Source organism: Sinohyriopsis cumingii, unplaced genomic scaffold (assembly GCF_028554795.1).
Source record: "Sinohyriopsis cumingii isolate HCF-2022 unplaced genomic scaffold, ASM2855479v2 utg000160l, whole genome shotgun sequence".
Lineage (NCBI taxonomy): Eukaryota > Metazoa > Mollusca > Bivalvia > Unionida > Unionidae > Sinohyriopsis > Sinohyriopsis cumingii.
In genome coordinates, this window is record NW_028315873.1 from 5,458,241 (window position 1) to 5,474,590 (window position 16,350).

General features: G+C 35.9%; 1 protein-coding gene across 2 annotated transcripts; it reads right to left on the reverse strand.

The window, feature by feature from the left end:
- Window positions 1-431: 431 nt before the first annotated feature.
- Window positions 432-13,338, reverse strand: LOC149774674 (uncharacterized). Of its 2 annotated transcripts, none has more exons than XR_016416735.1 (2): window positions 8,922-10,488; window positions 432-1,281 (listed from the first exon to the last, which is right to left on the reverse strand). XR_016416735.1 is itself a non-coding variant. In XM_089944842.1 (2 exons), the coding sequence occupies exon 1, from the start codon at window positions 13,321-13,323 to the stop codon at window positions 11,287-11,289; it is 2,037 nt and encodes a 678-aa protein (XP_089800968.1). In that variant the 5' UTR covers window positions 13,324-13,338; the 3' UTR covers window positions 432-1,281; window positions 11,105-11,286. The 2 variants fall into 2 exon arrangements, 1 of the variants encoding a protein (XP_089800968.1); XM_089944842.1 differs by lacking the exon at window positions 8,922-10,488 and adding an exon at window positions 11,105-13,338.
- Window positions 13,339-16,350: the final 3,012 nt, after the last annotated feature.

Consider the following 16,350-nt stretch of genomic DNA (forward strand, 5'->3'; position numbering starts at 1 on the left):
TGATGATAGGCTGGGTGTAGTGTGAGATGAGAGGGCTAAGGAAAATATTGTACCGTCCTTGTGTTTTCACAGGAAGGAAGCGTTTTGGGGGACAGAACTTCCGGTTCAGTTAAGTCCCGAGTCTCTAAGAGGGGAGACGGAAGTGAGACTAGCAGAGCAGTCGGAATTGACGAGTCTAGTCGGTGGAGAGAGTCGAGGAGGAGGAGAAAAAGGAGTCAAGGAAGAGAAATTGGAGAGGAGGAGTATAGAGAAGTCGAGGAGAAGGGATTTGAAGAAAGTCCGGAGAAAGAGAAGAAGAAATTGGAGGAATAGGAGAGAAGAATACACAGATGAGTAGAATACATAGACAGGTGGAAAGCTCTCTCACACTACTAATCAAATGATGCAATAGACTATCACAGGGTCGATCGGAAGGAGAGTAATTGGGAAATTTGAAGCACTTGACTATTGAATTGTTATTAAATTGTTATTCATTGAATTTCACTTTTTGTATATTCAATCATTTAACCGTCGGCATTGCTGACTGAGGGCTTTACATCCATCTTTCACTAATTTATCTTCCAACCAAAATCCAGCCTGGGTTGGACTTTTATAATAATTTAAATAAAATATTGGGAGCACCCCACCCCAATCATAACACCTACCACAGTGGTGGCATAACAACCCGACACACCACAGTATGTATGTATGTATGTATGTATGTATGTATGGATGTAAACACTTCAAACACGATATGATTAAGATACAATTTGTTATAACAGCAGTGAATTATAATCATCCATAGGTCCGAGATTTTATTTCAACCGCCTGTCCCTCGATGTTCGTAAAAGAGGAGTTGTTGGTAGTGTTCCTTCAGTTGATAATATATCAACGTCTTGGATAACACTCCTTTTGTAGATGTCAAGTATTGGATAAAACACTTCCATTATCTTTCAATATCTTTGAACTTATTATAGTTACTAAAACTTGAAATGTGATATGGAGACAAAATGAGTATTATGCAACCTGGTTGTTCAGACGGTACATCTACACATTTTAGGAATGCAACTTGCAGACAAAATGAGCATTATGCAACCTGGGTGTTCAGACGGTACATCTACACATTTTAGGAATGCAGCTTGGAGACAAAATGTTCAGATTATATATTGTCCTCATCTTCAACTTCTTCTGCACGAGAAAACACACCCTCTGTAATATAAGCTTTCTCTGCATGCTTGGCCATAATTCTGAGAAGAGAGTGGAGTTTCAACCATCCCTGTGGTTTTTTTAGGCATTCATTTCCTGAAGATAAAGAAGGTATTTAGAATGAAACCTTAGTGCAAGGTGTTGGTATAGACAAATACAGCAATAACTGCCCTTGATATAACTTAGTACACAGGTGTAAAGCAAGTGTGATTATCAATGTATGTTAAAAGACATAATTAGAGACAGTGTTATTGGTAGAAGTAAAGTAGAGATAGATGGGTGGTTAGTTCGATGAATAGTTGGGTGGACAAATACGTACGTAAATACATACTATCACTAGAAAGTGCACATGTTCCTGAATGACATTTTCAACTCATTTTTACATATGATAGCTGGCCGAGTCATACCAGAGTGTAATACAAAAGGGTACTAGCACCTGACTCGCTTGGAGCTCAGTATTAAGAGGTTATTGTTTGGACTGGTCGGCCTGGTGTCAGTATAATGTGACTGGGTGGGACATCGTGAACTATAAACTGTGATACTGCAGACATCGGAACGACATGACTAAAATTGCTAAAGCTAAGTTAAAAATCCACAAAACACATATGATGGCTCAAATTTCAAAACCCAAAGTGAATCGTTGTAATAGAATAATAACTACGGTAATAGATTGATAGTCTGAGTAGTTGTTGTTGTAGGGTTTAACGCCATTTTTCAGCACGCGATAGGCTATACACGGCGGCCAGTATTAATGGTGGAGGAAGAACCCGGGAAAACCCCGGAAAGAACCACCGACCCACGAGAAGCTACTGGCAAGTTTTCTCACATACCCACATTAGCCGAATCCGAGACTCGAACCCACGCAGACAGAGGTGAGATGGCAGTGATCCGTAACGGAGCGCGTTTTAGACCACTCGGCCACTCGGGGCCCCGGTAGTCTGAGTAGAGAAAATAATCAAAATGATTGATGGATAGTCGGAGTAGACCGATAATTATTGTGATAGATTTGTACTCTAAGTGGAATAGTAATCATTGTGATAGTTTGGAAGTCTAAGTAGCCTTATAGGCACAGGATAGATTGGTAGTCTGAGTAGACTAATAATCAGCGTTATAACTGATAGTCTGCGTAGACTGACATCGACAGAGATAGATTAGTAGTCTGAGTAGACTAACAATCAGAGTGATAGACTGGTAGTCTGAGTAGTCTGATATTGACAGTGATATATTGGTAGTCTGAATAGACTGACATCGACAGAGATAGATTAGTAGTCTGAGTAGACTAACAATCAGAGTGATAGACTGGTAGTCTGAGTAGTCTGATATTGACAGTGATGGACTGGTAGACTGATATCGACCGTGAAAGATTCGTAGTCTGAGTAGACTAATAATCAGAGTGATTGACTGGTAGTCTGAGTAGTCTGATATTGACAGTGATAGATTGGTAGTCTGAGTAGTCTGATATTGACAGTGATATATTGGTAGTCTGAATAGACTGACATCGACAGAGATAGATTAGTAGTCTGAGCAGACTAACAATCAGAGCGATAGACTGGTAGTCTGAGTAGTCTGATATTGACAGTGATGGACTGGTAGACTGACATCGACCGTGAAAGATTCGTAGTCTGAGTAGACTAATAATTAGAGTGATTGACTGGTAGTCTGAGTAGTCTGATATTGACAGTGATATATTGGTAGTCTGAGTAGTCTGATATTGACAGTGATATATTGGTAGTTTGAATAGACTGATATCGACAGTGATAGATTCGTAGTCTGAGTAGACTGATATCAACAGTGATAGATTCGTAGTCTGAGTAGATTGATATCGACAGTGATAGATTCGTAGTCTGAGTAGATTGATATCGACAGTGATAGATTCGTAGTCTGAGTAGACTGATATCGACAGTGATAGATTCGTAGTCTGAGTAGATTGATATCGACAGTGATATATTGGTAGTCTGAGTAGATTGATATCAACAGTGATAGATTCGTAGTCTGAGTAGACTAATAATCCGAGTGATAGACTGGTAGTCTGAGTAGTCTGATATTGACAGTGATGGACTGGTCGACTGATATCGACAGTGATAGATTCGTAGTCTGAGTAGAATGACAATCAGAGTAATAGACTGGTAGTCTGAGTAGTCTGATATTGACAGTGATGGACTGGTCGACTGATATCGACAGTGATAGATTCGTAGTCTGAGTAGAATGACGATCAGAGTGATCGACTGGTAGTCTGAGTAGACTGATATTGACAGTGATAGATTGGTAGTCTGAGTAAACTGATATTGACAGTGATAGACTGGTAGTCTGAGTAGACTGATATTGACAGTGATAAGTAGACTGATAATCACAGTGATGATTGGTAGAGTAAAATGATAATCTGGCTTCAGTATCAGTTAGATTATTCATACAATTTATCCTCAGTTTGAGATTTTTTGTCATGCTTGCAATACGTCTACACATATCATTAGTGTATTAGGTCTGATAAAAAGGGATCCATTGGCAACCTTATCTGAAAAATAAGCCAATCATTATATGACATTAACGGTGTGATAAAATGAGATATCATCTGCATAGTATATTCAGTATGTAATTTATATAACAAACTAGTGACATAACTTTAATGAAATATCACTGATCGATAACCTTCTGAAACTCAGCGATGCCGATGATTAAATTAAATAGCCGTTATATGTCATACTGTACATGTTTTTTGTCTGAAAAATCAATTAAATAATTTTCTATACTTGAATAGTCTATTCGTTGATGCCTCCATCCATTAGATTCTACGGTTTATGCTCCTACAATATCATAGCCATCAGTCTTTGCAAAGTTTCTGCTTTTAAGCGATTTCTGGATGATGTGATAATGTTTTTGTTGCTTGATTCTACAATCTCAAATATAATTCTTTGTCAGAAGTTTTACCTTCCTTTGACTTTTGTTTAGATTTTTGTGGGTTTCGCTTGCTTGTTCACTAGAGACATCAACTCTCTAACAATTTGTACAGCTTTCATCACCAGATTGATATATTTTGGTATCATCAGTATGAAATAATTTGCTAATGTATGCAGGGATAAATTCACCATCATATTGTTATATTTTTAACGTTGTCAGCATGCCAGAGACACAATGCTGTTATTTGGTAGGTCAATATAAAATTAATTTTATAATGCACTGAGGACATGTGTACTTCAGCGAAATGAAGCCTTCATCCATCATTATTTATTACCACATACATACATATATACATACATACATACATACATACATACATACATACATACATACATACATAGAAAGGTACCCCAAATGTTTAGAAGCATCAAAGATTTTGTCTTCTCGGTCTCGCATTCTTTGATACTTGTTACTTCTTCGCTATGATTGTGTATAATGTTTTAAAGATTCTTGCCATATCATGAATATCAACTAAGGATCCATACCATAATTTTGACTTTATAAATCAGCAAAGCTGTCTACGAGATCTAAACCATAATGAAGAAACCAAACTGGAACCATATATATATATATATATATATATATATATATATATATATATATATATATATATGCAAAATTGACCAAAATAAAAAGACCCAGAATTATTATATTTATCTATTAAACAAATTTAAATAAATATATGCATGAATGCACGTATGTATAAGATACGGAATGAGTGAGCGCTACATTTGGTTTTGACGCGAACACTTTGTTTCTGCAATTCAATTAATATTTGTAAAATACCCACGTTTGTGTTATGGAGGATTTTTAACACAACCACATCTATTTTAAGGAAAATAATTTAAATTCGTAATATGGCTCCTTGCGTTATTTACTGCAATAATTATAACTAATAATTAAACTATGTGATCAATTTTCCACAAGTTTAAACAGGTTCTGAAACAAAATTTTTGCGGGCGGTACAGTCAGCAAAAAAACTCCGCAACCAGTTTGGGACGTTTCATGTGTACATTAAAATAGTGTGTGTGTGTGTGTGTGTGTGTGTGTGTGATTTGGATGTTTAACGTAAGCATTAACAATTTTTTCAGTCATATCGCTACGATGTCTGCAGTTTGGCAGTTTATATTGATGTCTGTCACTGTGGCATCCTGCCGCAGACATGTAGCATGCCACCCAATCACATTATCCTGACAGCAGACCGACCAGTCCTAACACTAACCTCTTAATGCTGAGCGCCAATCGAGGCAGCTATTGGTACCATTTGTATAAGTCTTTGGTATGACTCTTGATCTAACCCACGACCTCCCGCATCTGAGGCGGACGCTCTAACCACTCGCCCACCGGAGTGGTACATTAAAATAGAAAATTGTCAAATTTTAAATAGAAGTGTGTGTGTGTGTGTCTGTCTGTCTCTGTGTGTGTCTGTGTGTCTGTCTGTGTCTGTCTGTGTCTGTCTGTGTCTGTATGTATGTGTGTCTGTGTGAACGTCTGTGTGTGTCTGTATGTGTGTTTATCTCTGCGTCTGTGTGACTTTTTGGTAAATACTTTGGTTATAGTTGTGGAAATGGATTTTCTATTTAAATATTTCAGTGTTGCTCGTATAGTTTTAGAAGATGCATTTTTGAATTTAAATATTTCAATGTTGCTGGTATAGTTTTGAATTTAATTTACATTCAATTGATATAATTCTAATTTCGCTGGTTCGGATTTCAGGATTCATACTATCTCAAGTCATGCCTATATTAGCATACTTATAATGAAAAGGAGGCTGAGTTAATACATGCTATGGATAAGTCCTTATAGTGAACGCCTGCTAGTAACATACATGTTTACAGTGGACACCTGCTCATATCATGCATACTCAAATTATGAATGTAAATAGTAAAATAGATCTGACTTCACGCCAGCATAATTTTTTTCTCCATTCAAATCAAGGACTACATGGTTACTCAGCACCTGGCTATTGTACGCATGCGCGACAGAGAGTGATTATTTTATGATCGTGCCGTTATGACGTGGCATATACTGTCGGTTTCCTTTACAAGCACTTGTCATATAAATATTTCCAATACACTTGGTTAGTTGTGCATTTCATGTTATGTGAATATTAGCTTGCACCTTACAAGAAGTACTTACTGCCATTTACCTATCAAGAAAACTCTTACAAGTACCTAATGACCTTACTTTTTGACACTGTGGAAGAAATAATCAAATAATTTGGTCAGTTTTGTTTTGAATTCCATTTAGTATTAGCGTCTATATTCGATTTGAGTATGTAAATTTTAATAACCCTAAATCTAGAAAAAGACTAAATAAACGGATGGATGATCATACTATGCCTGTTATGTAGTACATATTCCACATCTAAAAAAATACACACGATGCAGGAAAAAAAAATCCAGACAAGTTTGGTTAGATGTTCGACTTATAGCTGAATGTTTAATGGATTTAGTAGATGACATGAAAATGAAATCAGGCTACCGGACCGGTCTCTCGATTACTACCATCGAACTTCAACATAATAACTTGACACACGGAATAGAATTCTTGAAATTTGATAGAACTCTTCTAAAGGATCTGGAGTATGTGATTAATTAAGCGACATCCAGTATACACTTGATATCCAGCATATAATTGATATCCAGTATACAATTGATATCCAGTGTACAATTGATATCCAGTATACAATTGATATACAGTATAAAATTTATATCCAGTGTACAATTGATATCCAGTATACAATTGATATCCAGTATACAATTGATATCCAGTGTACAATTGATATCCAGTATACAATTGATATCCAGTATACAATCGATATCCAGTATACAATTGATATCCAGTATACAATTGATATCCAGTGTACAATTGATATATCCAGTATACAATTGATATCCAGTATACAATTGAGAATTGTCTATTTTTAGAAATTTCATTAATTAAATAAGACACAGCAACTATCCCCGTTGCTACAAAAGAGGAAACAAAGGACATGATAAAATGAAAAAATAAAATGTAGTTAATGAAATTAATAAGCTACAAAAAGAATTTCATACATCTAGAAGACAATTCGAAGAAAACATAATATGCTCCAAACATTTAACAAAGGATAATCTTAAAGGGTATTCGATTAGGGGTAGATCCAGTCAATAGAAGGAGGAAGGAAGAACCATTAAAATAGGTTTGTGCCTTAGAGAATAGAATATTATGAATAAACCGATTAGCCGAATGGACACTTAAAAAAAATATTTAATTCAATCTTAATGAACTTATAATTTTGTGCAGTAACATCTAATCATAATCGAAAAGTATTTTAGTTGTCTAATCCACACCACACCCGCACAATAACGCGTATTGTATCATCTTATAATGTTTCCGTCTGTATGGACGAAAGTTAATCTGTCTGTCCCATATGTTGCTTCCGTACTATATAGCTTGAGTTCTCCACTACACCCGTTTCTAACTCTGAAAATTGCTTGCATTTGGGGCAAGCTAGAAACATATTAATTTCGGGGGCAAAATATCAGGGGAATGGTCAAAAGATCAAATGTCAAGGTGACAGGGACTGCAAGAATGAAAAACGGTTTCCACAAACTACTTAAATTCTGTAAATATAAAGGAAAATTATATTTCCGTATTTGTACCAATATTAATTTGTTTTGCATTATTTACATAAAATTCTTCAGTTGCAAATAATGTTGTATTTGACTCCAGGCGTTCAGTGAATCATTATTATTTCAAAATACTAACAAGTAAACAGAATCAGCTGTTCCCCTTTAACAAAATATGAACTAGTACAGTCGACCTTTTCGATCAGTACAAATATCCTCGTTGGATGACCTGATGTTATTTTGACCTTTATTTGACATACTCAATTGCCTATATGGACCCTTTATTTTACTACATTTATCAACGTTGGAATTTATTAATGAAATCGAGATACGGATTATATGACTCATTCCTTAAAGTATACAACTCATTCAATGGATTTTAGAATTAAAAATATCATCAACTAGATGACCCTTACAAAAACTAGGGTAAGATCGATTTTGAAATACAGTCTGAATAAAAATCCCTTTGTGACGAAAACATTTGTAGGTTGAGATCGATTTTGAAATTTAATTTGTAGTCGTTATTTAATCTCCCCTTGTTACGAAAAACACTTGTAGGGTGAGATCCATTTTGAAATACAGTCAATCCATCGTTTTGTATTAATTATACATTTGATAAGGGTCTAAATCAAATGATATCAATATACAATTGAGTAGTGCCTAAATTAGATAACATCCAGTATACAACTGAGTAATGCCTAAATTAGATTACATCAAGTATACAATTCAGTAACGCCTATATTAAATAACATCCAGTATACAATTGAGGAGTGCCTATTGTTAGAAGTTGTATTAATTCAAAAACTATCTCTGTGCTACAAATAAAAAAAGAAAGGTTAAAATGGATGTTAAAAAATATCGTTAATGAAATTGATAGCTACAAAAATAATTTCATACATCTAAAAGACAAATCGAAGACAAAATAATATGCTCCAAACATGTAACAAAGGATAATCTTAGAGGGTATTCGATTAGGGGTGATGTGATGTGATGTGATTTGGATTTTTAACGTAGCTTCAACAATTTTTCAGTCATATCGCTACGATGTCTGCATTGAGGCAGTTTATAGTGATTTCTAGCACTGGGGCATCATGCTGCAGACATGTAGCATGATGTCCCACCCAGTCACATTATCCTGACACCAGGCCGACCAGTCCTAACACTAACCTCTTAATGCTGAGCGCCAAGCGAGGTAGCTGTTAGTACCGTTTTTGTAAGTCTTCGGTATCACTCGGCCCGGGATCAAACCCACGACCTCCCGCATCCGAGGCAGACGCTCTAACCACTTGGCCAGTGGAGCGGTCCGATTAGGGGTAGATTCCAATGTATCGAAGAGGGCGAAGAACCATTAAAATAGGTTTGTGCCTTAAAGGATAGAAATTTTATGAATAAACCGGTTAGCAAATGGAAAGTTTAAAAACTTATTTAGTTAATAAAAATAAGACTCTTAATGAACTTATAATTTTGTACAGTAACATCTAATCATAATCAAAAAGCATTTTAGCTGTCTAATCCACACCACACCAGCACTATAAGGCTTATTGTATCATCTTATAATGTTTCCATCTGTATGGACGAAAGTCAATCTGTCTGTTCCATATGTTACTTCCGGACAATAGCTTTAGTTCTCCACTAAACACCGTTTGTAAACTCTTGAACTTACTTGCATTTGGGGCAAGCTAGAAACAGATCATAAGTATGGTCAAAATAGTAACTGTCAAGGTCACAGGGACTGAAAGAATGAAAAGTGATTTCCACAAACTACTTAAAGTCTGTACATATGAAGGAAAATGATTTTTATTTCTTTCTACCAATATCAATTTTTTAATGATTATTTACATCAAATTCTTTGGTTGCATATAATCTTGTATTTGACTCCAGGCATTCATTGAATCATTATTATTTCGAAATACTAACAAGTAAACAAAGTCAACTTTTCCCTTTTCAACAATATATGAACTAGTACAGTCTGACATTTTCGATCACTACAAATGTCCTCGTTGAATGACGTGATGTTCCTTTGACCTTCACTCGCGATACTCATGGCCTGTTTCGACCTCGTGATTTTACTAGATTCATCAACCTTGGAATTTATTAATGAAATCGAGGTACGCATTATTTCACTCATTACTAAAAGTATACATCTGATTCAGTGGAGCTTAGAAATAAAAATATCGTCAACTAGATGGCCCAAACAAAAACTATGGTAGATCGATTTTGAAATACATTTTCACGCTGTGAATAAAAATCCCATTGTGATGAAAACATTTGTAGGGTGAGATCGATTTTGAAATATAATTTAACGTCGATAATTAAATTCTCCTTGTTAGGAAAATCATTTGTAGGATGAGATCCATTTTGAAATACAGTCAATCAGTCGTTTTGTAATTATCGATTTTGCTGCTGACATTGATTTTGTGGTCTGGTTTCAGCGGATGTATGACGTAAAACAGCACTTTTTGTATTGATTGATTTAGCTATTAAACCGATTTTGTTGTCCAGTTACTAGTAGAAGACGCCGTGATTGTAAACATTACACACATACTCCATTAAATTCGTATCAGTTTTCAATATGTACCATTTTGACTTAGAACGTCTATTTTAGATCACAAATGTGAGAAAAATACCTCATTATACAATATTACAATCAGGATCAAATATTTTGTGTCTGACTGAAATGCTCATCCTCGTGTAGGATTATGACACCGATGCGTAGGAATTTGCTGTCAAGCAAGCACACACACACATGCACACACACACACACATATATAGATATATATATATATATATATATATATATATATATATATATATATATATATATATATATATATATATATATATCTGTGTGTGTGTGTGTGTTTTCAGTTTATACATGGTTCACCAATTTTTAAGAAAATGAGTAACGTACCAAGCGCAATGCAGTCAAGCAAGAAATATGTCCATACCGAATATATATATATATATATATGTGTGTGTGTGTGTGTGTTTTCAGTTTATACATGGTTCACCAATTTTTAAGAAAATGAGTAACGTACCAAGCGCAATGTAGTCAAACAAGAAATATGTCCATACCGAATAGAAACAACATGCACGTAAGCGATTCACGTAAGATAATTCAGATATACCACTTAAATAAATTGTAGACATTAGTTCCGGTAAATGCATTACGGAGTCTGACTAATTTTTAAATCTGTAAAATAATAAAACTTAACTTGACATTCACTGTGTTTTTCATTCGAGTTTTATGCAGTCACATGAGAAGGACTTGTTGCAGTATAGAACATAAAATACCCTTTTTATGCAGTCAACATTTTAATAAAAATAAGAATACGAGAAAGAAATACAACATGTTATTGTCTTAGTCTATCCAAAGCAGCTTTACATTTCAGACAATTATAAACTCTAGATGTAGTTTTCGCATGACTTGTGGCAGTAACACATATAGAAGGCCCTTGTCAGTGTATGCACTGTCATCCATGGCTTCGGCCAATATACTTACTGTGGAATGGTGTTTCTAATTTTAACACTTTTAGTCACACATGTCATACACTTCAACAACATCACAGCTAGAGTATGTTACAAAGAATCTGTCCATGTCTCTGTAGAATCTTATTGTAAGTAGGAACTTCTTATCTTCCTTCTTTGTTATCAGTGTCTTGATCAGCTTGCCGTCTGCTGATATCTGTTGTACATTGAACGAACCGTAACCACACAGACAAATGTTCCCCTCTCTATCAGTATCAATGCCGTGTGGTCTATTCATGTCTTGATCCGTGTATGTAAACATGACATCCCAGGATGTGTTGTAGGCAACCATTTTATCCCGGTCATTATATGATATGTATATGATTGTTTCAGGTTTGTTTATTTTGACATAAGATGGACTTAGTAGTTTCTCACTTTGATAATTGTCCGGTCGGACAGTTCTGATCTCGGTACCATTTATATCTAATATCAGGACACTGTGTTCATCACGTCCTGTGGTGATCACCAATTGATCTTTCATCACTGCTATACCCCAACACTGCAGCCTTGTTTTGATCTCTCTGACAATGTTCATCCTGTCATCTATGCCAATGACAAGAATGGTCTTATTAAAGGGTAAAGTCACGGTCAGGTTGTTGTCAGGAAGGATGCAAGCATTCCACGGATTTCCCTGGAGTTTCAGACTCTCTTGCAACTGATAATTTTCTCCATACACTTTGATCTTGCTGTTCATATAATCGACAAAAATATGCTTCTCTCTTTGCAGTGTTAGAACATCCGAAATATAACATAATACATCATCTCCCGATTCATTCACACTGAATTCAGATACTTTCACTTCCTTTCTGTCCTTTAATTGGGTTCCACTGAATCCACTAACCGTCTCCGCTTTCGGCTGCGATGCTGTTACTGCAGGACATAGGGGCAGTTTTCTTTTAGATCGGGTCACAGTTATTTGTCCAAATCTATTAAAGTCCTTAATCAAATCATTTAGGTTTTTATTAACTTCTAACCCTATTGTGATATATTCCAATTCTTCTTGATACTCCGATATGGCTTTAAGATATCTGGTTTGATTCTTCTCCATGTTGTGGAGCATTATGACCTTCTGAACTTCTGACCCGTAGGTCATCACAAGGTCAAGTTGAGTCAGGTCACTGCCAATCGCAGAAATCAAACTCTGTCCCCTGGCCTCTTGATTATGTAAGGTCAAATCTTCAGTTTTATGATTTCCTTCAAGACAGGCAATTAAATCATCCTCAAGTTTCTGTAGTTTGGCATTTAGTTCTGCTCTGAGAATCCGGATTTGCTTTAAAATGGCAGATTTGTCATTCTGAATATTATTTGCGTTTTCCCTTACCTTGCTTGTTATTTCTTTCACGTGGTCTCCGATATTACGTATGTTGGCATCCAAATCTTTTGAGTTTGCTTTCGCATCAAAAGTCTTTAGCACGTCATCAATCGGAATGACTCTATCACATTTTCTATGTTCAAGAAATCCACATGTTTTACAACAAAGTGAATTGTGATCCATACAAAAGAATTCGATGCTTTCATTGAGATGTCTAAGGCATTTTTTTATTGTGGATAGGCTGGGAATCATAACACTAGGATCATTTTCTGTGCTCAAATCGATAACATAATGTGACATTGGTGAAATGGTTTCATTGTGGTGTTCTTTACATATTTTGCACATGAATCTTCTGCAATATTTACAAAATGATCTTGCTGAAGTTTGTCTATTCCACTTGAGACACATATCACATAATTTTTCACCAAACGTTTCCACTGTTACATCCAATACAGATGATACAATGCTGTTTACTGGAAATAACTCTGCCCACTGTTCGACACTCGCTGTGGTATCAGGTAATGTTGTGTCGGCCCTGCATATCGGGCAAGGAAAGCATGCCTGAGGAGTCCCCCTGTTGATCACCTTACAGTTGATATGTGACTGAAGACACGAAGTACAATACGTATGTCCGCATGGCAGAACCTTTGGTCTTTTAAGCGTATCTAGGCAAATGGGACACTGTAAGACTTGAGCAAATCGTCTCTCTGTCGGTGACGTTGTTGCCATTTCGTTCCAGTTTATTCACGACCTAAATTGTTTCCAGGTGAAGATATCAGGGTTTCTTCCAGGTATCATCTAGTTGACGTGACGTTATAATGCTATAAATAGCTCATGCAAATATACTCATCTAACCTTATGTATTCATTTCGGGCGGCAAGGTAGACAAACGCTCATTGCATCACATGTCAATACGCGGTAGCAATATCAAACAAAAGCAAACATTTTCATCTCTCAGAATATGTGAAATCTGTCTTTTAATCTTTCTCTCTTGTCCAGACCTACTTGTGTACTATTCCTTTATATATATATATATATATATATATATATATATATATATATATATATATATTCATACACGTACGCATATATCACGTTAATTGTAACTTAAACACAAAAACTAATAAGTTCCCACATTTCTCTTCATTAATTCCTATTCAAACGACACAATTATTTTATCGTGCAATTTAGAGTGCAACGATAGATTAATGGTAGAAATTCGAAATTATAGAATTGTTTCTTTTAAATCTTTCGATTGTAGAATCAAGGAAATTATAAGGCAGAAAAATACAAACAAAACGAGAGGCAATAAAATACAATGACTGCGTTGAATATTGAACACTTTACGTTACTAATCCAATGCGCATTTTTTAACCGTTCGTATTAATTTTTTCCCATTTAACATAATCATCCTCTGCCAAACACGATCCCTTGCAGAATACTGTGCTCTGCAAAGGATTGCAATTCGCCACATGATTTATACTCTCTCTCTCTCTCTCCAAATTCAAGGTATGGTTCAGCATATAGTCATACATTCGTATGGGTAACATGTAGCAGCAGAGAGGGCGAACAGACACTAATTGACTCGCCCTCGAATTGCAAAAATAAGTCTTCCTGAAAATCGCAACAAAAAAAATTCGCAAAACAAAGTGATTGCGGTGATTGGGTGTCGAGTATGAGACTTCGCCCTCTCTGCTGCTATTAATTAAAATAAAATTATAACAAATAATGGTTCATCCGGAATCTTACACTGCACGTCTAGCTCGAGAGCGACTAGGAGCAATTAAGAAATTTCTTCCCGTGAGAGACTCTGTCAGAAACAAAAAACTACAAGAACGGCAAGAAGCCCAAGTTGAATTCGCTACAGGCACAGAACATTTATTTAAGCCTATCACAGCAGTTACTGAAAGAGTCGCAACGGCTACTGAAGGTCTACTTGCGCCAGTACAAAAAACTGCTGAGCAAACTAAAAAAAAAAAAATAGCGGCGAGAACTCAACAAACAAAAAAGATTTTACGAGCACTTCCAACTGAAATAGCTGCAGCTCAACCTCATGCAGGTGAAGAAACTCCTATTGCCGGCATAAAACAAGAACTTGCTCCCAAATCCCGAGTAAAAGAAGAAAATATTGAATTGATTAAAAAAATTGAAGGAAGGTGTTATTGAAGGTTTTAAAAATACTAAAGAACGTGATTTACCTTAAAAAAATTACTACTTGGCGTGTATGATAAATCTAGAATATTAAAGCTCGGTTATGAAACCGTAAATGATGACAATTTTATTAAATGGGTATATCGTGTATATTACAATAAAAAACAAGTTAGACGCGATGATGTTAAATACGATGCACTTGTAAAAGAATAAAAAGACTTGATAGAGAGCTTAATAAACAACTAGAATCTTCTCGACCTTCTTATCCACCATCACCACAGCAACAAATAGAATAACAACAATCTTGTTCACCGTAGGAAAAGTTGATGTCGGAACTTGAAAAGTCTAAAGAGCTACTTAAAAAACCAAAACTAGAAAGCTCACCCTTAAGACTATTTAAGGAAGGCATGGAAACAACAAGTAAGGAAGAAGGAGCAGCCTGAAGTGGTTTTACTGGAAGTGGTCTTGTTCCTTGTCATAACAATACTATCACTGACGTGCAACGGTTAAAGTTCTTATAGGAGGAAAACGTGCTGGTAATAATTCTCCAGAAATAATTAATGAAGCAGCTGATATTGTCAACGATTATTCACAGGTGGTATTGTGGATATTAGTATTTATCGGGAACTTATTGATGAACTCGCTGACGACCTTGACTAAGTGACTAGTTATCACAATGATTAGATAAATGGCAAGTAAAATAAGATGATCGTACACAATATTCAGCGTGGACCTGTAATGGTCAATGTAATAAACTCACGATTACCAACCTACAGTGCGATTTACGGAGATGGACTTGGTGATGTTGTTCAGGCATTATTCAGACGGTTAGCTCCAAAAGTAGCACCTGTTGCAAAACAATTATCAATGAAAGCTATTGACGCTATTCGTGAAGAAGCTCCTGGTACAATCGTCAACGTTGCTGGTAAGGCGTTCTCGGTAATCAAAGAAAGACTAGCACGATTAACACGCAGACAGCAAGCGGTCCGACAACAACCAGTGAAATTACCAAGCACCGAAGTCATGCCTGCAAATGTCAATAAAATAATAAATCAAGCTGCAGATATGAAACTGGCATCGCTAGGGCCCAGTGAAGCAGGGAATAATATTTCAAGTTTAATATCAGGAAGCGGAGTTTTCCGAAGGCGGTAATCCTCGTGTTAGACCAAAAATAATTATAATAAAAATGTTTAAGCGCATATCCGACACAGCATTTGATATGGAAGTACCTGTCCTTAAAGATGAGTCTGTACGTGATTATCAGTTGTATTCTTATGAAGCACGACTACCAGATCAACATGGAAGAATTGAGTTGCAAGTTCATGATACAAACAGACACTGTCTACCAGGTGAGGCTTTCACTGAGGTAGAAGGTGAAATTATAAAAACGGATAATACTGTATATGCAAATGAAGACGTTATTGGTTTTGAAAACAACGGCATCCTGGCATTGTTTGATAGCGCCACTTATATGATCGGTGGACAAAACATCAAGACAATTCAGAAACACGTTGACGTTGCTGCAACAATAATAGGACTGGCAAGATACTCTGATGATTATACAAGATCAGCCGGTCCTAACATGATGTTTGTGAAGAATAATAA